This window comes from Coturnix japonica, chromosome 3 (genome assembly GCF_054131305.1).
Source record: "Coturnix japonica strain WE chromosome 3, WE-NBRP24, whole genome shotgun sequence".
Classification (NCBI taxonomy): Eukaryota; Metazoa; Chordata; class Aves; order Galliformes; family Phasianidae; genus Coturnix; species Coturnix japonica.
In genome coordinates, this window is record NC_140665.1 from 12,363,385 (window position 1) to 12,387,048 (window position 23,664).

Consider the following 23,664-nt stretch of genomic DNA (forward strand, 5'->3'; position numbering starts at 1 on the left):
GAGTGATTACCAGATAACCAGCAGAGAACAACTTGAAGACTTGGAAGAAACAAAATATTTATTTGCAAATTCCTGACATGTATTTATTCACACTCCATCAGCCTGGGATGAACCTTCCCCACTCCTGCAGCAGTGACCTTGTAATGAAACTGTGACATCTGTCTCTGGCCCAAGGGCCAGTCAAACCTACTTGAGACACTGACTACACAAAATCTCACCTTCTTCAAGGCTCAGGCATAAGCTCCCAACCAGTGAATTTTATACTACAAGTACAGTGAGCACAAGGATCTGAACAGTCTTGAGTTGAGTCACTTGCAATTTTTATCAGTGTTAGTAACTTCCTCCATACCTCAAGTGCCCACACCCAAAGACAGCTGACAGGTGTATCACGTTTTCAACTCATTTAATTACTTACCTTTGCTCACCGCAGGTTCTTTATTTTTTTTTAGGTTGGATACTTATGTCTAATCTGCATTTTCATTTAGCTAATCACACAACTTATGAAATCATAACCAACTGCAAACTGAAATTTAGGTGTCCAAGCTAGATATTTACAGCCTGCAACTGCTCTCAAAGGACCAACAACTCCTCTTATCTGCTTGCTTAACTACAGTGCTTAACAATGTATTGTGCATCAACCCATTCAAGCATTTTGCTTTAAGGTGTTTGTTATTGCTGCAAAATAATGTTACCATTCTTTCTCCATGAACTTCTCCCTCTAAATGCAATACAGTACATTTTACTATATTCCTCCCAGACATCAGCCAAAGCCATCACATCGTGCTGAGTGATGAAAGCAAACTTTACAAGCTAATTTAAGAAGATTTCTACAAAAGTTAAAAATTTCCATAACCAAAAACAAAAAGTCCTGACTTCAATATTAGATGAAAGCCTGGTTTTCTCTCAGAAGGCGGCGACACAGATGAAATGAGTACCAACAATCTGTAACGAAAGCATGTGGTGTGTGTTTCTCAAGCATGTTACTAGATAGAAGTCATCTAATTGAATGGATGTGCAGTGGGAATTCGCTCACCTGAAACTTTATAAACCGAAATTTCCAAGCAATAAAACATTGGTAGATATCTCTGTCACACCCTTTGTCTACACAACATTTTCCTTAAACTCACTAAATATTTTATTTTGGACGATGGAGATTTGCAGCATTTCTTATCTTACAGAATCCTCAGCAGAGGTATTTAAGAGCTGCTCTGGATCCGTGGTTGGGGTACATGCCCCAGGTGGATAAAAAACCCACTGCAATGCAAAATGCAAGCACAAACTACCCTGAGAAGAGGATGGGAGGAAGAACAGGCCTTAAACAGGAGCTGCAGTGTGCTCTGAGCAACTGGGACACCAGGATTTTAGGATGCATCCATTAGGACACAGCCAAAGAGGCTAATCTCACATCTGTTATTTTGTCACAATTCCTAAACCTCTCTCCGTGGGCACTGAGTATCCAAACCCAAAATAACAGTATGATTTAATTCATGCTCATATGTTTTCAGTAAATGTGGCAATTCATTATATTCACTGAAAGCTCACTCATAACTCTTGTCATGTGAAATAAAGTGAATACATCCTCTAGCAGCACTAAACTAATTTTAAAAATGCGTGTGTTTGCATAATTATATTCAATATTTCATCCACGGCTTAACAGAACATTTTTGGTGGTGGCTGACCACATCAGTAAGTGCAGTGTATACTGACAGAGATGCAAAAAAATCAGGTCATACTGTGGAAATTATGAGCATGGGCTCAATGAAAACCAATCAGGCCAAGGCCAACAATCAGAAACAGTATCTTATTTGGCCCTTAATTCTTTCAAAACTTCTTATCTCCATTGGTCACCACTGATGAGCCAAGCCCATGACCATTTCTCCTCACCTCCGTTCCTCCTACCTCTCTAGAGCTGCTCTGTCTGAGCAAGTCAGCCAGCTCAAGAGATTTATCAATGCAAACACAGATTAAGACTACACCTGACATGTCTTCAGGGTAGATATGATTTCTCTGATTATGTTTTTTTTCCCTGTTTCTCCAAGTCTAGCCATTCTCTGCTCTTCATTTTACAACTGTAGATGAGCAGAAGTAATGAAGTAAACAGTGCCTACAGTCGCAGACATGCAGGCATAAAAGAACACATCTGGAATGTAATTAACTTGCTTTTGATATATGTTGGCCTTATTTTGTTGTTGTTTTTTGGCTTTTCCCAAAAGCAGTTGTGTGGCTAAAGAGTTAGACACCTACTCAGAAATGACATGAGTGTTATGTGCATCCCCCAACCAGGATCCCAAAACAGAATGATCTTGGCAAATCTTTAATTGCTGAGTCCTCAGTGTTTCCATGTTTGAGCAGCAAGCCTTCCAGGAAAACACACATCAACGTATATAAATGGAAAATTCGTCATTGTGCCATTTAAAGTTGTAATATGTGAAATTAATGCACATTCCTCACCTCAGTAGGGAGAACCCGTCTCAACTTAAATCTCGTCTCGCGTGCTGAGATTCAAGATCACAGATCCACTGTATCAGTACATTTTTCCTTATCCTATCTAGAGTGCACAAGCCAGTCGCACCCAGGCTATTTGGCCAGTTTAGTCCTTACGAAAATACAGAACAGCAGTTTTCTACAGTGATTCACTGATGATGGGTCCATAGCAGAGACAGTGCTGACTACTCCTATGCATGGCATTCTCCTACCAGCTTATTCCAGCTTCACAGCTGCGTTACTTCTCTACTGCTTTCTCAGTTTATTTTTATAGGCTTATTTTTACTCTGTAAACTAAGGAGGGAGAAAATAACTAATTACGGTGTTCTGACCAATTACATTTATGGTTAATGAATATTGTCACTGACTGTTTTCCAACATTTTCAGTTGTTACAGAAGCTTTCATTTTTCATCTTAACACTACGGAACATTTTCTCATTACAAGAAAATGTGATATATGTGTGTGAACACAAATGTATGTATAAAACTATGAGAAAGAAGAAGGCAGGTTACTTTCTGCCATCCGTATTGCTATTAGGAAAGAAAAAGAAACATCTGAGCAATAAATAGATGGCCTCTCTTCTTTATGTCAGTTGCCTCTAACTTTATAGAGCTGTGCTGTTATTTATAATACACTTTTCTTTCATCAAATCAGATTGTTTCATTCCACTTATAATCACAGCTACATTCACAAGTCAACTTATTATCACAGCAAGATCTATCAGCTCTGCCTACACTGTATTTACAAACTCAAATGGAAGTTGTTAGCTTAGAAAAACATTGCTACAGATACTGTGGCAGACCTGAGGACATTAAACTTAATAACAGGGAGATAAATTAACTGATATTGGGAAAAGACAGGAAAGAGGGCAGGAATGTCACATTGATTGTCTGAAGAGGTTACGGACTATTGCAAGCTTTGACCAAGGAAAAGACAACAAAATGGGCTCCAATAAACTGACCTATGGGATCTGCTGAAAACAAAACGATCAAGCATCCTAAGGTTTGACACTGTGATGAACCTCTGTGTGAGAAAACTGACAAGATACTAAGAATTCAGAATTGTTTGTCCTTACTCATGCTGGGCACTGAGTTCAGTCTAGAGTTCTCAGATTAAAATGAAGAGACAAATCTCCCTTCAAGCCAAGAAAACTTCTAGCTATCAGTGAAAATCTATCTTTGAAAATTAGAAACAGTGGGAAGTACACTGTATTGAATGCTAAATTAATTTCTTCTGATAACTTATTTCAAACAGTATTTGATTAAGAGACAATGAAACATGCTTTCAGTCTGGAAAAATGCAGTTACCACAGGCTGTGGCAAAAGTGGCATTACTGGTAAGTGACAACAGTGTTGTTATTTGTTTAGCTCTTGTAAAGGCACCCCAGCCAATCAATAGCTCTGCATGTACCAAGGCAGCAGGGTTTGTATAAAGACGCTTATCAGAAATCCATGAGCAACGTTCCAGTTTTGATTATAGTGCTCCAGACTGTCTGCAATACTGTTCAAGACTGCATGCCTCTTTGACAAGCCATATTGACAGAAATAATAATATAGAAACCACACTTCCTATTTTGCATATCTAACTGCACTGCCAATTAACCACTATGCTGACTGAAATTGCTTTGTTATTCATTTTATTCCAACTGATGTTAATACTTTGGCAGCTGATGAGGATAATAACCGATGGGGTATATTGAAAATTTTGAAAGGAAATATAAAATTTACGTAATTTAAAGATGTGGAGAAAACTGCTATGCTTTACAGTCTTAAAATATGGAAATGCCTCAGCTATATATAAAAAGTATTTGAAGTAGGAAAACCAGGAGGTATTTGGAAACTTATGAATGAAAAGAAGATGTAAAATAAGATGCTTGTGAAATACAAACACATTCAAAAAAAAAAAAAAGAAATAAAAAACATTAAGAGGAAGATCTCTTATACAAAAACAATAAGAAAACAATGATGAGACTTTTCCACTTCTACCTCTAATACTACATCATGCAACAATGCTTGAACATCTGGAAACATTTACATCTGGTGTCTTAAACAAAACACAAACCTTTTCTGCAGCATGATAAGCATATTCTAACTGGAAAATGACATTTCATTTACACTCATCCTTGAAATATTTGTTTTATTATAACTACAGCAAAAATAGCAATTCCAGCTTATGAAAAAAACGAAAAGGTTATAAAAATTTATTTTCCTGTTAGTAAGTTTTTCCCTGCTATTTTCTTATGCAGATAAAACGCTACCTATACTTCCTAGGCAGATTTTTCAAAGTTGCTTTGATTATATTCTTCATTAGAGTAGCATAAATGATTTTACTGCAGCGTTGCAATTCTGACCCTGCTATTCTTACTGAAAGCTCCTGGGGAGTTCAATGAGCATCTTCACTGAACAAGGGCTGCCTGATCCAGCTCACTATCTGACATGTTGGCAAGGCTCTGTTACAGAAGTGTCTCTAAAAGGACATAGTTTGGATATATGCAGTGCACACCAACTTCAGCAACAACGACAAAGCAGAGACTGGAAGAAAGCGGCTTAGCTTAGATGTGGGAGGTATGTGTGCTTATTCTTGATCTCTCATTAGGTTCTGGGTAGAAAACACTTAGCGAGAATATATACAATGGTAACACATGATTCCTGTGCTCAGCATCAGCTGTCACCTCTGAAACCCCACAGCTAACTCTTTTTTCCCTAAGCCTGCATTTTCCACAAACCCTTCCTCCTGCTCAGGAACTCTGCTGTTGAAACACTTCTTCACTTCCTCTGCTCAGCTGCTCAACATCTTTCCACCATAAAGGTCCCAAGTGCCTCCCAGTACCAAACTTTATTATTAACTTTATTTACAACTGCCCCCAGTAATTCCTTCCACTTTGGACTCCCCCCACTCCTCCTAAGTCAGTGGCCTACATCTTGGCCATAGATCTCACCATGTCAGACCCATCATGGCCCCACAATAACCCAGGTCCTTTGATGCACTACCCTATACATACAACTCAGCTGTATCTGTTCTGCTGGGAGCACACAGATCCTATTCCCTCCTCATTTTTGCTTTTTCTTTCCAAGCAGAAACACAAACTGACATGCACATTTCATTATTCACTTCATGGCTCTTGTTCTGGCAAATATATATAATGTATATATATAAATAGAATCAACTTACATTCATCAGAAAACCACCTGCATGACAACCTGAGACATGGAGAAAAGAAACAGCCAGAATAAATGGCCATTCATACTTGTCATTTGGTGACTGAACAAGGAGTAGGGGGACAACAAAAGGCCCAACTGACTAGAAAACAAAGAAGTGTTTGTAGGAAGGAAGGTGGATGAGAATGATTACCTCATGGATGAAGCCACCTGCACAGCTACACTTCAAATGTTTCTCCTCATTCAACATGCAGTTTTCACTCCATACAAGCTATAACAAAAGCAACAACCAAACAGAGCAAGGAGGTAGGAGCACAGGTCATCAAATGCCCTGCATGCTGCAGAGACTCCTGGTAAGCATTGAGCAGCCCAGGACTTACATTTGTGAATGTTATTCTCTTCCTTACTTCTCTGCATTTCTCTGTATATTGCCACAACAAAGAGAGAGTTATTTTCCTATTTCTTCCTTTGGTTAAATTCTTGATTCCTTCAGCCATCTGTCACCCTTCCAAGTTTAATGAGAGTCAGAAAGCTAAGCAAAACAAAAACACTTGGAAGATGTTTAATTCTTATTTTTAAATATTAAAAAAAAAACAACTATGTGGTGAACTACTTTTTATGTAATAGGATGAGCTAATTGCTTGGTTAGTATTCTGCCTGTCTCTCTGAGGCACAACACTGACAGCTAAAACCACATGAGATCATGCTACTAAGCAAATCCCTGGCAAAATTACCTGAAGAGAGTGTTAGCAGCAAGATTGTGGTTTGGTTTTTCAAAAGAAGTGGCAAAAATCCAGCCACACCAGGCTTCTGGCTTTGCTTATACTATTAGCTAGAAGAGGGTTGGCTGAAGGACAATGGAAAGAATAGAAAAGCAAAGGAAAGCTGAGCAGATGGGGGTGGTAGTGCTAGCTGGTGCCAGGGGTAGAGGAGGAAGGTGTGGATGTCTGAGCACTGTGGTGACATTTATTGAATGGCTGGGAAAAGTGATCGTTTCTCCTCCTTTCAACACCTCTGACTCATAACATTAGAGTGCGATGTTTTCAGGGGGTTGTCTAATTGACCTAACCTAGAAGACCTTTTCAACTTGTAACAGGTACCACGCTGTAGAAAACTGGCAAAGCAACAAAAAGGCAGGCAGGAGGTCACCGCAAAGACTGCAACCTTTATGTGCATTCGTGTTAGACTAGAATGGGAAACCTCCAAACTAAGTGAAGCTAATGCTGAATGGAGCTAATGCTGAAGCCAGGGGTGCTGAAGGATACAGCAGTCAGGATACAAGCTCATGCTAAACCAGCATGGGCTGAGACCGCAGAAGTGCCCTCTGATGTCAGGGTGAGGAATAAGCAGCCCTTCACTCAGTGCTCTCCAACTGATGCTCAGTAATGGGGCGACGGACTCCACAGGAGCTGCATCCAGCCCTGTTCTGCCATAAAAACAAATGTTCCTGCCAAGCTCATAGAAGAAAACGGGAACACCTCTCTGAAGAATTAACAATAGAAGGAATTATATGTTTTAAAATGCCATCCAATTCTAGAGCTTCTGATAAGCACAGAAAATCAAGGATGCTCAGAGTTAACAGATAAACGCTTGGAAATACCTTCTTATGACACGTAACATATTTCATTTTGTAAAATCAGCTACTTAACTTCTGGAGAGGCTCCTGGGCTTCCCTATGAAGTCCTTAGGCATCAGCTCCACCACTTCATCTTTCACTTCCCTTAACAAGACTCATTTCCTCCAAGAGAGTTGCCTTTCTGCACCATTATCCTTCAATTGGGTCCCAGGTAATGTTTTTAAAAACCGACAAAAGGTGTGATTTTAAAATGCATTCTACAGAATTATGGCTGGTATTTAAATCATTACATTTTCTTTCCCCTCATTGTTTTAGCCTCCCCTCAAATTACCAGCAAGCCACAAAATGATATCCCCAGATGTACACGACTCCAAAGAAAACTAAGTATATATGTGTATATGCACTCATACATCTATAATTTCCCCCTTTAAGCACACCCAGTACAAAGCATGCAGCATTCTCAGTCCTGCACTGCCTGAACACACTACAGCAGAGCGTGGTGACTTGAATTTCTCTCCCTCTCTCTTTTGAATAAACCCGGCCATCTAACTTCTTTTTTAATTAACAAAATGCTCCTGAAGAGTCACTTCTGTACATTTTGCCTTTTTGGCAGTTTACCACTGAGGGGTCTCCAGCACAAAGGAAATTTTCAAGTGAACAATGCAATCACATCCTACAACGTTGGCACTGTTAATCACTGGGAAAAAAACCAACACCCAACCCACTGAATCCCAACTACTTCATGCCTGCAACTGGGTCACCTCACCCAGAGATGCAAAGGTTAAGCAGGAGATCTGGTTTTCACTTTGCGAATCCTGTAAATGACATCGCATGATCGTGCAAATGAAGCAAGGCGAGATGAGAAAATGAAGAGGAATGAAGCTGTATAATCTAATCAGGAGCCAACACGGGTTTTTCTTTATCTTCTTTTTTTCCCCCCTCTCCGTTGGAAACAAAGGGAAGCTTTGGTTTTAAATCCCTAAAACATTGTCTAGTGCTTAGCTTTCTTTTAAAGCAACGCTGAACACACTCATGTCTATTTCACATGTATTTATGAATAGGTTCGTCTAAGTAGATATGCAAAAAGAAAACCCCTAACACCGCTGTTTAAAGGACACTGAAGCAGCTTCCCATCACTTCAGAAACTAAGTGCCATAGGACTGGAATTCTTGAGCATTTACACCTGACTTTTTTTTTTTATTATTATTATTATTATTTTAATCTCCATCCTCTCCGGCCCACGATAGTGGCATTATTCCCCCCTTCTGAGTAATGAACCGCTTATTTCCCGACCCCCTGCATAATTAGCTGACCTCTGCCTTAGTTCATCGACTTTTCACCAAGGTAATGAATGGGAACGACTCGATCCTCGCGGCGCTTTCAGCAGCGCACGGGCTCCCTCCCCGCCCCTCTGTGCCCGCCGGGTCCCTAAGCGCCTGGCCCTGCCCTGCCCCTCTCCGCAGGACACAGCCCCGCTCGTCTGGCACCCCCGGCTGGGGCAGGGGGCAGCGGGGGGCGAGGGCCGGGGCTCTCCCGGCGGGGGACAGCTGCTGCAGGAGGCGGCGAAGAGAGTCCGGGGGGAGCAGCGTAGGGACCCCGCTGTCCCCGGGGGAAGACCCAGCACCGGCCCCGGGCTCCCCCCCCCTCCGCGGGAGCAGCGGGACGATCCCGACCCAGGCGCCCACCCCGCCCCGCAGTGAACCGAGCGGCGTGTCCGAACCCACCGTGTCCGCCTCGCAAGGAAGCCGGTGACCTGTAGATAGCGATAGGCACTGAATGATGTTTGCTGCTGCCGTGGAAATGGTGAATGTGATGAGCTCCCAGGCTGGAGGCTCCCCACGCCACCCCAAGGAGGCCGCTGAGCGTGAGCGGGACTATCCAGAGCAGGGCCAGGCGGCCCCCAGCGCTGCCGCCGCTACCCCCGGCGGGGCCCGGCTCGGGGCTGCCCCTGAGGAACCCCCCCATCCTCGGTGCGCGGCGGCCTCGGGGGGAGCGGCAGCCGCAGCGAAGGAGGCAAACTTTGGGTGGGAGCGCTCGCACACACGCAGCCGGGGCCGTCGGCTCACGGCACCAGGAGAGCCATCTCTTCCCTGCGGGAAAGCTGCCGGGGATCCTTTTCTCCGGGTCGTCTTCTACCCAAAACAATCCGAGACATAGTCAGAGGCGGAGAATCAGCAGCAGGTGAGAGGTGGAAGAGAGGAATAGCCCCGCGCTCACGCAATCGCTAGTTTTAGCTTTCCCGGGGCCGCCGCTCATTTAAAACAATACTCCACAGTTGCAAAGGTTTACGAGAGCGCCAAGCGTTCCCCCATCCTCAGAAATCCGCGGGGTAACCGACGGTGCCACATTGCTGCTAAGGAAGAAAAAAGGGGATGCCACTCCATCAGCCAGCGCCAGGAAAGCGGAGAAAAATCAAAGTGCTGCTCTTCCTTCCATTCATCTCCGAACTGGTGAGCCCCTCGGATCGGGCTCTCCCGGCGCGCACACGCACACCCGCTCGCACACACACACACAGGCACACGCACACTCGCACCCAGACAATGAGCGGGCTGCTCCGGCAAGCTCAGCGCTCTGACTACTGCCAGTAATACCCGAGGATGTTTGCAGGGAGAATAGTGCACCCTTATGAAAGAAGCTGGGAAAAAAAAATTTATATATATAAAAAAATAAAATAACCACGCTCGCGAAGTGCAGGGCTATGCAAATCTGCAGTCTCCAAACAGCAAATCACTGAAGCCTGGATGCAATGCAGAGGACGAGCCTATGTTAAAGGAGGGAGGCTGAGTTCAGCTCCCACACAATCGCGCTCCGCTCGGGAGCTGCCAGAAGGCGGCTCGAGAGGTGCGGACTCAACACGGGCACTCTATGGGCTCACAGCCGCCCCGCGGAACGAGGAGAGCTCCCCTGTGGCAACGTCTAAAAACCCCGCTTTCTTCTTAAAAAAAGCACAATTTCGGGTCTTTTAATTGGCCTAAACTTCACCCATCAGACGTTTCCTGTCTTTTCGAGCAGCGGCTTTGGATTTCCACTAATTACACACATGGAGCCTAACAAAGAGTTTCTGCTCGGGGGATGGAGGTTGTAGTGTTTCGGTTTATTTTATTTCATTTATCTACCTTAATCCGCCACCAGCCGGGTTAGAAACGTCCCCGTGCCGATCCCCCCCCCCCCCCCCCCCATAACCCCACCCCACCCCCGACTGCGGGGCCCCCACTTAGCGGGAGGGGTCGCCACAGCCCACGGCGCCACGCGGGGCGATAACGCACGGAGGAGCGCAGCCCTTGCAGTACCGCACCTGGGCACAACAGGGTGTGAGAGCCACACGCTGCCTCTCCCAGCCTCCCGTAATCCCGTGCCGTGCCTTCGGCGGCATGAGATCATGGGTGCGGATGCGTGAAAGGGAGACGGCGAGCGGTGGGTGTGAAAACGCCTTTCTTTTTTTTTTCCTTTCTCCCAATACGCTTCGCTATTCATTTCAAACGCAAACCGCTGCAGTTTGCTGAGGTACTTTCTAATTTGCACGGATGCCATCCGAAGTTGCGAACCTTACTCAGCCGCGAAAGATGTAGGAAAGGAAAAGCTTTTCGTTCTGCTCTGCTCAGCCCAGGTCGCTCCCCTGGGGTGCGACGAGAGCCCCAAAACCCCGATCGGAGCCGAGGGAGCGGCTGCAGCCCCCGCCCTGCCCCGAGGGGGTGCAGATTTCCACCTCTAGGCTGGAAACATCGCCCTTCTGCAAGTATAGCAGAGCCTCTGGAGCTGATTGTAAAAGCCCTTCATACAACGATGGAAGCACTCCAGGGGGACAAACGATTGAAGCCACAGGCTCAGCACTCAGACCCATCCCAGGCTTCATGCAAACGCACATCTGCCCTGCTAACCTAGCTTGCAAAACGGAAGGGCAGCTTATGAGAAACTCAGGGACTTCTCCCACCTGTGCCTTTGTGAAGCCTTTGTGCAAAAGAAATGAGAATCTCACGTTTCCAACCTATCAGCTTGCAAGTGCTGTGCACTGTCACCTGTCACCTCTCCAAAGAGCAAGCAAAAAACACACCAAAACAATCGTCCAACCACCACCAACGAAACCCCACTGAAACAGTTCATGGTTTAAAAAGAAAATCCAACACAAAATCTCTCATATCATTCCTCAAAGAAACACAGCCTGGATTGGCCAACTCCTCTAAAATCCAAGCCCACAAAGTCTATTCCCTGTTCCTTCAAGCAACACGTTAGGAAACTTATCCACAAATACAACAACTCAGAAAACAAAATATTTCAGTCCCTGGAACCACTCTTGGTATACTGTTGACAGGTTGCTTTAGTAGTGTGCAGTAGTAAACTGATGGTTCCTAATCATAGTAGACAGCCTACCAATATTTTGAAAGACATACACTTCCTTGCAATAGGAAGCCATACTGCCAACTGTGTAACAATACGGTTGGCACAATGAGTCTGAGCTGGCAAGTCTTCCATCGGCCTGCTTGGCTCATTTAAGGTCACCATCATGAGCTCTGTTCTGCTACTGCTCAGTAGGAGTTTCCCTTTTGGCATCCAGAAAAGCAGTGCAGGACCTCTGTCAGGTTCCTGTTAGTTGTAGCCTTACAATGGATCTTTGTACAGATCCCTTCCAACCTAAGCTTAGCTTGTTCAACAAAATGCCATGCTTTGATGTTGATACAACTGTAGGTCTTTGCATTCTTTGTCTTGTTAGGACATTAAGCGCTCCCATTATTAAATGCATATTATTTGCACAGTGCATACACGTAACCACCACTAAAGATTCTAGTTCAGATTTTTGCTTGGATACTACTTAGAGCAGTTCTATTTTCTTTTCATCCAATAGACTGTATACTTGGAAAAAAATACTCTCCAGAAGAATGGTGATACATTGGAAAAGGCTGCCCAGGGAGGTGGCAGAGTCACCCTCCCTGGAGGTGTTCAGGAACCATGGAGATGTGGCACTGGGGGATGTAGCAGCAGAAATGGTAGGGATGAGTTAGCAGTTGGACATATTGACCTTAATGGTCTTTTCCAACCTTAATGTTTCTATAATTCCTTGGTTTCTTTTTTAGGTGTTACATGATGTTAAATGCTATTTAGGGGCCTCTAAATGGATGTATTGTTTGGCTTTTGTGTCCTCAGCAGCAAATCTCCACAACCCTACTTAGGCATCTTATTTAGTTACTTGGTGAAAATGTGAATGTGGAGGCACATACCTAAGCCGGCATCCTTTTCTGGATCTGGCCATGCACTCCTATACGTGCTAGTTTTAATGTCATTAAAATTAGAGAATACATTTGGCATTTTCCTGGCGCTGCACTCTGAACCACAGAAAGAAACAAGAGGACTATCCAAGCTTCAAGTAAGCGAAGGATCTAATGCAGTAATTGGGTGAGAAATGGGAGAAATAATTTGTGGAAAACAGCACAAGAACACTGAAAATGGAAAGGATAACAGAAAGGGAAAAGGAGGTTGAAGAGTTAAGTGTGCACGAAAACAAAATAAGGATGGGAACAGAAAAGCAAAAGAAGGAAATGCAAGAAAATAAAATCCCCTCTTGATTAGGTTTTGTGGTGTGTTTTTTTTTGTAAGCACTTCTTTCTAATTTGAAGCAAATCTTGGTGGTAAGATACTTCAGGTCTTTTCATGTTTTACTTAAAACTCTTAATTGGGAGCCTTAGCACTCAGAGTTAAGCTTTTTAATGAAAAGTTGAAAGCATCTGCAAGTAAACATTGCGAAAACCAATGGTAAGCACCATTCTCTTCTTTAAAATACTTTCTTTTTTACCCCCTGCTGACATAAGAGTGAGTATGAATCTCTGTTAGCTGAGGACTAGTTGAAGTTGAAATAATCTGACTGCAATTCCCAGGGGCATGGAATTATGTATCCACCACAGTCAGCACTGCCATATCAGGCTGTGAAGGCCTCAATCCCAAGAAGGAAGAAGGGGAACAGAAAGGTAGTAAACAGAGTTTGTGTAAACAAATAAATGTCCTATTATAGGCACAGCAAATAAGCTGTGACAATAAACTACAGTGATCACACGGTAGTTTTCAGTATTTTGGAAACGTGCCCAAACCTTAGCTCAGTGAAGCTAATTTAATGGAGCTGTTTTAACCCCATTTAACACTTACCCTATGCAGGTCACATTGATAGTAAATGTGACTTTTAATCAAGTTATCTCTACCAAGTGCTCTATTAATACCAGTAGCTGCCTAGGTTTATGAGCAAGAATATCCTTAATTGTAAAAACACATCTTTTCCTCGTTTCTTCTACTGAGCTATGCCATTATCCTATAAATGCCAAATGCTCCCAACTAAGACTTACAAAAACAAAATTACTACTTCCACGGGTATAATTCACATTATTTCACTGAACAAAATGGGCTGTTTCTTGCTGGTACAACTTTATGCGCCCACATCCTGATTCTTGTCAATATAGTTACATCAGTTAAGATAAATGACGTGGCGACACCAGCAAAGCTTCAGTGCAGACCATGCTTTAGGCTAGCAGAAGTTGTCAGTTAAATTCAGGGCTCCTTTAGGTTAAGTGCCTTCTTATACAACCAGACTTCTTTGCCGATCTCTATTCGCCAGAGACGAAATCCCACACTTTATCCTGCAACATCTATGCATAAACTCCTGAAGCTCAAATATGTGTAGCAGATTTGGATAGAAAAGAGCTCTAGAAATATGTGTTTGTATTACAGAGAATGCTGTTCAATGAACACTCTAACACATTTCTTGTCTTTTCCTACCATAGCTTTTCTCTGCTGCTATGTATGGAATCACATTTCATTTCAAAACTTACAGAAACTGTGATTGCAATTAAGCAGGAAACAATTTATGTTCATATGTCTGACAGACAGTAACTTAGAGGAGAAAATGTGCAAGCTATCAGGTTTAACTTATCAGCATTTACTGTTATAAACTGCGATAAAGTTCAAGACCTACAGCCAGGATCTTCCAGTAATACAAATGCTGGATTTGCCATTGAAAGTGTTAATTTTCTTTTAAACAGCAGAAAGTACTTATTTTAAAAGTCAAGGAGTTGCAAGATACAGAATTCAGGCCTGTCACCAGGGAATAAGAAACACAGCCAGTTTGTGTCCTAAACCCATGTAATATAGAGAAAGGTCAGAAACTTTTACTTTCGAAAGGAAGCCAATACAGTTTATCATATGAACTACTTGGAAACTTGGAAAGTAAAATCATAATTCTAGGAGAGATAGATGGAGTGTTTGTGTAGTCATAAAATGCACAGAAAACCCAACATTTGGTGATAATCTAGCTTTTCTATCTTTTCTTTTTCATAGATAAATTATATCATATTAAAAAAAAAAGTTGTCAATGAAAATACTTAGTTTGCTTTCTTTGTAATGAGAGTATTTTCTTTCTATGTATTGTAAATAAATAAGTCCCTCCACAGCTACTTTCTGTCCATAAATCTGTCCATCCAAATAGGCTTTAATCTTCACATTACATTTCTTTACTCCGCATGAATAAAGAGAGCAATAACCTCTTTCTTTCTATTCCTTATTCTCAAAAGCAAGCTGATTTTGTGTCTTCCTACTGAAACCACTCATAAGCCACATCCTTTCAGTTTAGAAGAAAAGGGACTGGTTGGAGAACATTTTCTAACATGGAGCTAACTCTGAAAGGAAGCTCCCTCTTGGTTTGAAATCACCCTGGTTGGTCCATCAGTCTTAAGGGCACTTTGCCAAGTCCATGCACTGCTGCTTGCATTAGCCCTGCTTTGACTTGCTGTCAGGAGGATGGCTCATATTCTACTGGATATGTCTTTTGCTGGCTGCCAATGCTGTAATGCCATTCAATTTTGTGTTTTCTTTAATTTTTTTTTGGTCTGAATTTGCAAAAGGCTTCTAACACTTTGGCTAGGTTCCCCCTTTTAATTTCAATACAAAGCCATAGGAATTAAGGCCAAATCCACATGTATATACATGGAGGCATTTAAGAGATTCGTTGCCCTGTATAAAGCAAGGCAGGCTGTACTCATTCTCTCTGGACTACCACACTAGCTCTTAAATCCATCAGTAATTAGATGGTTGCAGAACCTGCAGAAGTCTCTTTGATTTCTAGCAGTACTATCACAGGAACTGGCACTGCATTGCTACAGGACAGGGAGGTCCCCGACTGCAGCTTAAATGCTGCTAATTGGAAGACAGATAATACTCTGGACAGGGACAAAAACCAAACAACCAAAGAAAACAACAACAACAATCCTCTAAAACATGTTGTAAATCGGTCATCAATGGTGTTTGATGAGATCAGTGGTAGATGCCAATAACAGAATCCAGAGTGGTACTCTTCTGTGACCAGTACAGCTTACAAAGAATAAGTGAAGCATACTTCTTTATAAAGATCTTCATAAATAGGAGAAGTCTGTGTTTTGGGTTGTTGTGTAGTTCCTGTTATGATTCAGATAACAGCTGGGATATTATGTGCCATATCAGGACCAACCTAAAACTAAAATCCTAGTGCAATGGCCCTAAGATGGGAAATTGAATTTGAAGAGCTTGCAATAGAAAGCTGATCGCCTTTTCTTTGGTGGGAAGCCCACAGGTACCAGAGAGAGACTTAAATGATGGAATGCCTAAAGCTAAGAACAGTCAGGAGACGTGGTCTTATTACAGAAGGCCCAGAGGAGAGGCACAGGGATGATCACAGGGCTAGAGCATCTCCTCTAGGAAGAAAGGCTGAGAAAGCTGGGATTGTTAGCCTGAAGAAGAGAAAGCTGCAAGGAGACCTTATTGTGACTTTCTAGTACTTAAGGGGAGCCTGCAGGAGAGCTGGAGAGGAACACTTTATCAGGGTGGCTGTACAGTGATACAAAAAGGCTAAAGACTTTTAAATTAAAAGCGAGTAGATCTGGATTGCGTATCAGGAAGAAATTGTTTACTTGGAAGATATTTAGATACTGAACCAAGCTCAGAGAAGCTGTGGACGTCCTATCTGGAGGCTTTCAAGGTCAGGCAGCCTGATCCAGTGGGAGGTGACCCTGCTCAAAGCAGGGGCTTCAACTGGATGGTCTGTGAGATCCTTTCCAACTCAACACACTGTATAATTCTGTGAATACATTCTTAAGCATATTTTCCTGACATGATTTCTAAGGTGTCTCCCATCCCGATTCATGATTGTTTCCCCTATCCTTCTAGTTCTTGGAAGAGAAGACAACATTCAGTGGAGTCCCACCCACTGCATGACCTAAACATGTCCTGTCACAATTTTAACAGAGAAAGAAAATGGTAAGGAACATCTTGCTATCATTCTGTCCACTCATCAACATGCTGCTTCAGATCCCAGACAGCGGTACTGATACAGATCAGATGTAGAAACAACCACAATTTAAAGCAGAATAGTAAGAGGACAACATTAACTTTTGGCATTCATAATTTCAAAATGTCCAAATAGTTATTTAGTTTTAAGCCTTTTGTTTGTTTGTTTCAAAGAAAATGCATCACTGCTCTGCAGAAACTGTGTTTGTAGTGCCAAGCAAATGTCTATAGCTGAGTTATGAACCTCTGAACATGCAGGTTTAAAATGGAAATGCTGACAATCTTAAATGCAGTGGCAAAAATACTGTCACTACAATAATCCTTGTAATCTAATATATTAGCCCTGAGGGAATGCAGAATTCAATTGCTGGTCTTAGACAGCCTTTCCGAGGCTCAATTCAAATTGTATAATTATACTATATCCTTCAAGTTCTTTAAAATACATTCCAAACACGGTATTGTACATTCCAAAATATTTATTCTTCAGAGATTGATTTGACTTTTTTTTCCTCCCGCTTTAAAGAGAGATATATGACCTCAGAGGCATGTGAAAAATCATTAATAAAGTTTACAACGTGTGACACTCTTTTGTGTGTGGAAGACTTACTTTCTTCCAGATTTTCTCAGTTATGTTGCCAAGATGATTCCCCCAGAGAGCCACGTGTTTATCTTGACAGGTGTCAGTGAGATCTGTGGAATCTCAGTGGAATTGTTACTGGTTGCTTTGAGGTACAGTAGAAAGTATTAAGTCTGCAAACTAATGAACTTAGCTTATTACATCCTAAATAAAATAAACCACAGACTAACCTGGATTACTCTGCTAATGTCCTTCTAATGAAGCTTTTATTGGGCATATGGTGTGGTCTTGTTATTTTTCTCATCTAGCTAGCACAAGCAAAGCCTCAAAATAAAACCTACATGTTCCATTTTTGTTGTATCAAAAACTCACTAAGATAATTATTTTCAAATTGCTATTTTGCTAGCATAACCTTTGATTAACTTACAGGACTAAATAGATAAAATAAGTAAAAAAAAATAGGTAATTATAAGAAACAGGAATCACTGTTAGTAGAAAAAAACACAACTTCTGCTGTTACAAAGGGAAAAATATAAACCACAACTGCTAAGTTTTAATTACTTTAAAATGCACTCTGTGACCTGTCATGACAATGTCAGAAAATCACTAACTAAACACTGTAACTTCTGAAGTTAAATTATCATTCCTTAGTTACAGTCTATTAGCATTTCCCAGCCTTGAGCTGTGTCATAATTTCATAATGCACATTAGAAGCGATTAAAACAATAGGTACTTTAACACACACACACAAACACGAGGAAAAAAAAAAAAAAAAAAAAAAAAACCACCAAAAAAGTGGAGTTCTAAGAAAAGTGAAACAAGATAGTGCAATTTCCAGCCAGCTATGCCTTTTGTTTCTATTATCGCTTTCTGTCTCTCTATGTACATATGAGGTCCGAATACAAGGAAAGACACTCTTTAGTTATTCATCTTCTGGAAGCCCACTGCCGAGTTTAGGTATGAGCTTATGCCAGCAATCCGAAGAACAGAAAAACCACATATGTCTTCAGCTTTGATTTACTGTTTCAAGTCCTTAATTTCATTTTTTTCTGTTTCCCACATACACTTTTGCTTTGCTTCCATATTTTCAGAAGCCCATTTGAGACAAAATAGCCCAAGCTCCCTCCTCCCTTTATTTACTTCAACAACAAATTAACAGTCAAGTTTTCACAGAGGATAAGAAAATAGATACAGTGAAAACAGAGGGAGAACACAGTTTTTCTTTTCTTCAGCACCAGCAGCCAGAAACAGTATGAAAGCAATGGATCATGAAGAAAAGCAATTTCCTACTTCAGGGATTAAGCAATGCCCTCTTTTGTAATGTTAAATGAAAGTTCTAGCTTTTATTTTTTTTTTCCCCAAGTAATACTGATTTCTTTTTTTTTTTCCCCAATCTAAATACATAGTCACCAGAGAAGCTCCAACAGTCCTAAACACCTCCCTTCCTAGCCAATCAGTAACACAGATAAAACCCTTCATGTTGCACTTCTTTGAGTGGGACTATTGGTAGCACAAGAAAAATTAAGCTGTTATACAAGCCAAAGATAATTAACTTAATGAGGGAGAATATCCAGTGATACACGTCCTGTTCTTTTCCTAATGACAACGATAGGTGATTTTAATGGAGAAAATACAGATAATTTGGTTGAAGTATTGAAATAAAGGCAGGTACCCACATAGTACTGCCACAGTACATTTCGCATCCAGTGGTCCCATAATATTATGTAGTGCTGTAATGATATATTGCTTGGCTATCAGATGATGTGTTATATATACCTGTAACATCCTTCTTTACCCTTTGATAGTATGGATTAGATGGAAGTCCTATAGCTGCTTCTGTCAGAGACTTGGGGCAGCCTTGGGCAGATCACCACAAGCCGTTATCCACTTCATAGCTAATTGATAAGCCAAGTCAATGTTATCAGTCATAAGGATAAAGATTATTTGCTTGAGTAAGGCTTGGCAGAATTATATCCTTACCACCAATGCTGAAAGGTTACAGCTGCTTTCATCTTCAAGCATTATTAAACAGTGCATTGCAGGATTAAGTCTTCTGCACGTATGAGCTTGTAACTATGAAGCTCTAATGAACGTTCAGTGTGGAATTAGAGCCAATACTGTGGTTAAAGCACTTGGAGATCACTTCATAATAAATGCCAATGTTTGGAATAATTATAGATGTGTGGGCCTTCCTCGGTTCTTACAGATAGATAAATGGGAATCCTGTGTATATTCAATCATCTTTGCTTAAGGGGACAAGTTGCATGGGAAAGGATGATCACTGTAAGTTGGCTTTGTAGGACCAAATCTGTTCTCCTTAGCATATATGCAAGTAATACTTGCAACTGCAAAGAGAAGGGAAACAAAAAATCATTTAACTCATGTCCGTGTCTTGTTTTTTAATGAATTTCTTAGATAAGACAAGGCGACTGTTATATCATTAAAATGAGGAGTCACAACCAACTTATCTTTCAAAACCAGGTTATGGAAGGAAAGAAAATGCAAGGCTTCTCAGCAGACACTTTATGGCTCTATCAAAACTTGCCTAATTTTGCCTGCTTGTTTCAGTGCATAATAAAAGGTGCAATCAGAAAAAAAGTACATGATGCATACATATTTTTAAAGGCTCAGAAAGCCAGCAGCTTTCTTTCAGCATTCTTAGATCTCATTTTGTTTCTGAGAAGGACAAAAAGTCCAAAACAGATTTGTTAAATCTTTACACATGCAAAAACTATTATAAATTTCAGTATAAAATACGGGTGTATTGCTGGCCATTTTTGCTTACATATTTCGGCATTATTGCCCAGAAAAGCTTAGGGGCATAATACATACTGGCTTTTCATTAGGAAGTCTTCAAAAACCACCACATTGAACCACTATCCTATAATAGCTCTTCCAGATTTAACAGGATGTCAGTTCCTGGAGCTGTTTTTTCTTTGATGCACACTGAGCACTGCCAGTAATTTTAATCAGAATTATGCCATGCACTGGAGGAAGACAATCACATAATATGAATTATCACGGTTTTTCCATATCCCTGCCTCTTGCAGCAGTGTTGTTTTGTTAGTGGAGTTTGTACTGCACACGCTACTGATTTGTGGCTGCTTTGTTTAAGAAAGCTTGCTAATAGTCTTTCTCATGAAGAAATATCAAAGTGCTTTGCAAAGCATTGAGTAGAGCAAGAAAGAACTTCTGGTGAAACTTTTTTCCATTTATAACATGAAAAGATCTCAAATTATTTGTACTGAGATATAAAGAATACATATTAGAAAAATTAATGCATCACATTTAAAAATATATTTTATTTTGAAAATGACACTTCCTTTCATCACTATTTATTTATTTTTTAGCTGGGACTGAACACATTTCCTCCCAATTGCTTTTCAGAACTGTTTCTAAACTCAAAACCAGATAATTGCTATAGCTGAAAAATCACTGCACTTTACTCCATAAAACTCCTACTCTGAATAATACTCTGCAAGCCTTCACCTCATCCTCACTCAGTTCCTACTGAAGTACTGAAGGAAGGTTAAATGTTTATATATATGCTTACAATGTTTGTTATTGAGTATGCTTACGTGGCTCCTGTAAGCTAGCTTTAATGAAAATATAGTCTTTTTTATGAGAAATGTGAATCAGTGTTGCTACATTTAAACTAAAAATATTGGTGGCAAAGCTCAGTGTGACATGGGGACACACTACCTATATCACTTTACATAAACCCTCTCTGTCAAAAACCTAATGCAGATACACTCTGTGCATGGGGTAAGTTCACAGGACATATGCTCTACATTTGGTGACATGAAAAGGTGACGTAACATGCCTTTTGTCCTATAACCTAACAAAAAGCTTGGGACCAGGATCCCTGTTTCTTGCTTTACCACTGCAGCATTTTTACTTGTGTTGTACAAGACAATGGCTAAGAGAAATTTCCCACTAGACATGCAGTCACATAAGAGGTTCATGAATTAGAGCATACATTACATGGTGCTGCCTTCTTTCAGGCTCTGATATGTATGCTCTGGTAGAAGCCACAAAATGAGAGTTGAAGGGCAGGATGTTGGGTGGTTTTAGCCAATGACCTGAATGGAACTGACACGAGACAAGGACCTGCAAACAGTCTCAGTGCTAAAAACATTCCAACAAAATCAATGTGAGCTATGACTTATTAGAAACTATTCTTTATTCTCACCTACTTCATACTAACGATCAATTTATCATTAATGCAAAGAGATTTAGAACAATGTTTATGCCATTAAAACAAATATCCATTAGATATACTGTACATCCTCCAACTACATTTCCTTCTTGTGGAGTTCTTCCAGAAAACTGAATCTATATATAGCATAATATAATTATACTTAACTGATAATGAGCTATTGAACAGAGGGGAAACAGCTTACAATATTTGTAACTTCTAAAGTTAGTTCTCCAGTGAAGGAGGGCTTCAAATTATGCAATCTACTATATGAAAATGTTCCGGTTTTTGTTTTGTTTTGGTATGTAAAATATATCATTAGTTACTGTTTTCCTTTTTTTTTTTTCCCCCTCTTCCCTTCAAAGGACATTTATAATGTGTAAGCAATACAGTAAAGGCTTTCTTCCACTGAAGAAACTTAGAGATAAGCAGATTCACAAGATTAGCTTTTCAGAAAGAAAATTCTAGTTAAGCATTTGAAGATGTTTGCTTCCTCCTTTTGCAGTACTGTTATGAGTTGGGAAAATGCTGAATGCAGAAATAAGTAGCAGCAGGGAATTCCTGCACTACTATTCAATACAGACCCACTCAGTAAACAACAGTTAGGTTTTTATTTATTTATTTTTAATTTATTTAGAATATCTAATCTGATCCCTTCACCACTAAGGTTCTTGGTTACAACAAGAAGATCAGCAGATATCACAGAAATGTCTAGCCATAAATTCATAAGCTTCATTAGTGATTTTTCTGACCCATATGAATATAAATATAAGGACTGAGAAAACCCAGCACTTTAACAGAAGCTTGAACATTATCCTCATCATAAAAGGATGAAATTCCCAGTGGTTGGTGCATAGCACAAGAACACTCCTAAACTACTAAATTCTTATCATTGGCACCTTGTTATGGTAAACAATAAATGTATTTCTCTTCAAGATGAAGACCCTGTACATTTTCAATCAATAAATCTTTGATAAATCCTGATCTTTTATTTTACCTAATAGATATCTGGGAGGGTAAAACAATCAGTACTTGTTTACTTTTTAGTGCCTGGTTTTAGTGAATGCCTCCATGCTTGAACATAGCTCAGGGTGACGCTGTGAGTTGGCATCTGCTCACAGCAGATTGGAACGTGCAAACACAAGCATAGCCTGCAAAAATATGAAGTAATTCTTCCCCTCAGCTCAGCATTAATAAAACCTCAGCAGGAATACCAGGAACAATTTTGGATATCTCACTCCAGGAAGACATGAGCCAATTGAGAGAACAGTGAGGAGAGCAACATGACCAGAGTCCAGAGAAGATGGGCTGTGCTATAGCTTGAAAAGAATGAGCTGAAGAGGAGACAACTGAGAGGGAACACAATAATGGCATTCAAATACATAAAAGGTGGTTTCAAAAGAATAAGGAAATAACTTGTTCTCAATAATGATAACAGATATGACAAAAAGAAATATGCTATATTGCAGCAATTAAGATTCAGGGTAGATATTATGAAAGCCTCCACAGTAAGGAGAGGGAACTGGCATAAAAGATTGTCTAGAAGATGGCAAAATCTCCATTGATAGAATTATTTCGGAACATCTTAGACATAAGTCTTTCTAAAACTATTCAAATATAATTGATACTCTTTTGTGACCAGGATGACATTCTGCAGTCCTGTTCATTTTTGTATTCCTATGGATAAGACTCCTGCCTGCAATCATTTGCACTGTAAATTGTTACACTGGAAAAATGAAAATATTTTCCTCCAGGCCTCCCTTTCACCTCCGCAGAGGTGGTGAAGAAATATGTAAGAGTATATTTCTTATCAATACCTTCCTTTTCCTTATAGATGATGTTACTAGAGATGACAGGCCTATTTTTCAGTTTGAAGCAGTTCTTGGAAAACAAACAATGAGAAGAACAAACCTTATCTAGACCTACAGAAGAGAAATGAATTGGAAAATATATATATACTACCTCACCTTAATTTTCTATTCTAGATCACAAACAAAACAAATGAGCTCAAGAAAGAAGAAAAATGCATCAAGCACAGAGATTGCTGGTGAGTAGAAAAGAAAGGAAGCTGCATTGTGCCCTTTTAGTTTTAGAAGTATGCCCTGTGGTTTGTGAATGTATAGCAGACATAAACATTTGTGAATGCCACTTTTTAACACTGACAAAAACTGCATGACTAGACCTTGCTTTCTAAGACAGGACTGTATTATTTTCTATGACTTGTAAAAAGGCTGCATGCTCATGTTTGATAAATTACACACATGAAATTAAATACTCTCAGGCTCAGTGGGCTGGAGGGTATTTGTTAAATAGCTGTTTTCATGGATTTTAACCTTCAATCATATTGATTGGAAAACTTTCAGCTTCAAACCTTTT

The 23,664-nt window shown here is 40.6% G+C and overlaps 1 protein-coding gene across 50 annotated transcripts in view; it reads right to left on the minus strand.

The window, feature by feature from the left end:
* NRXN1 (neurexin 1) overlaps window positions 1–23,664 on the minus strand; it is a 607,983-nt gene that overhangs the window by 241,840 nt on the left and 342,479 nt on the right. For 2 of the 50 annotated variants that reach the window (XM_032443912.2, XM_015856875.3), the window contains exon 1: window positions 8,944–9,882. The exons of 47 other annotated variants lie outside the window; for them this stretch is intronic. In XM_032443912.2, the coding sequence (XP_032299803.1) occupies window positions 8,944–9,184 (241 nt within the window). In that variant the 5' untranslated portion in view covers window positions 9,185–9,882. Of the gene's footprint in view, window positions 1–8,943; window positions 10,042–23,664 lie in introns of those variants that run through there. One more of the 50 variants, XM_032443913.2, reaches the window with a different exon arrangement.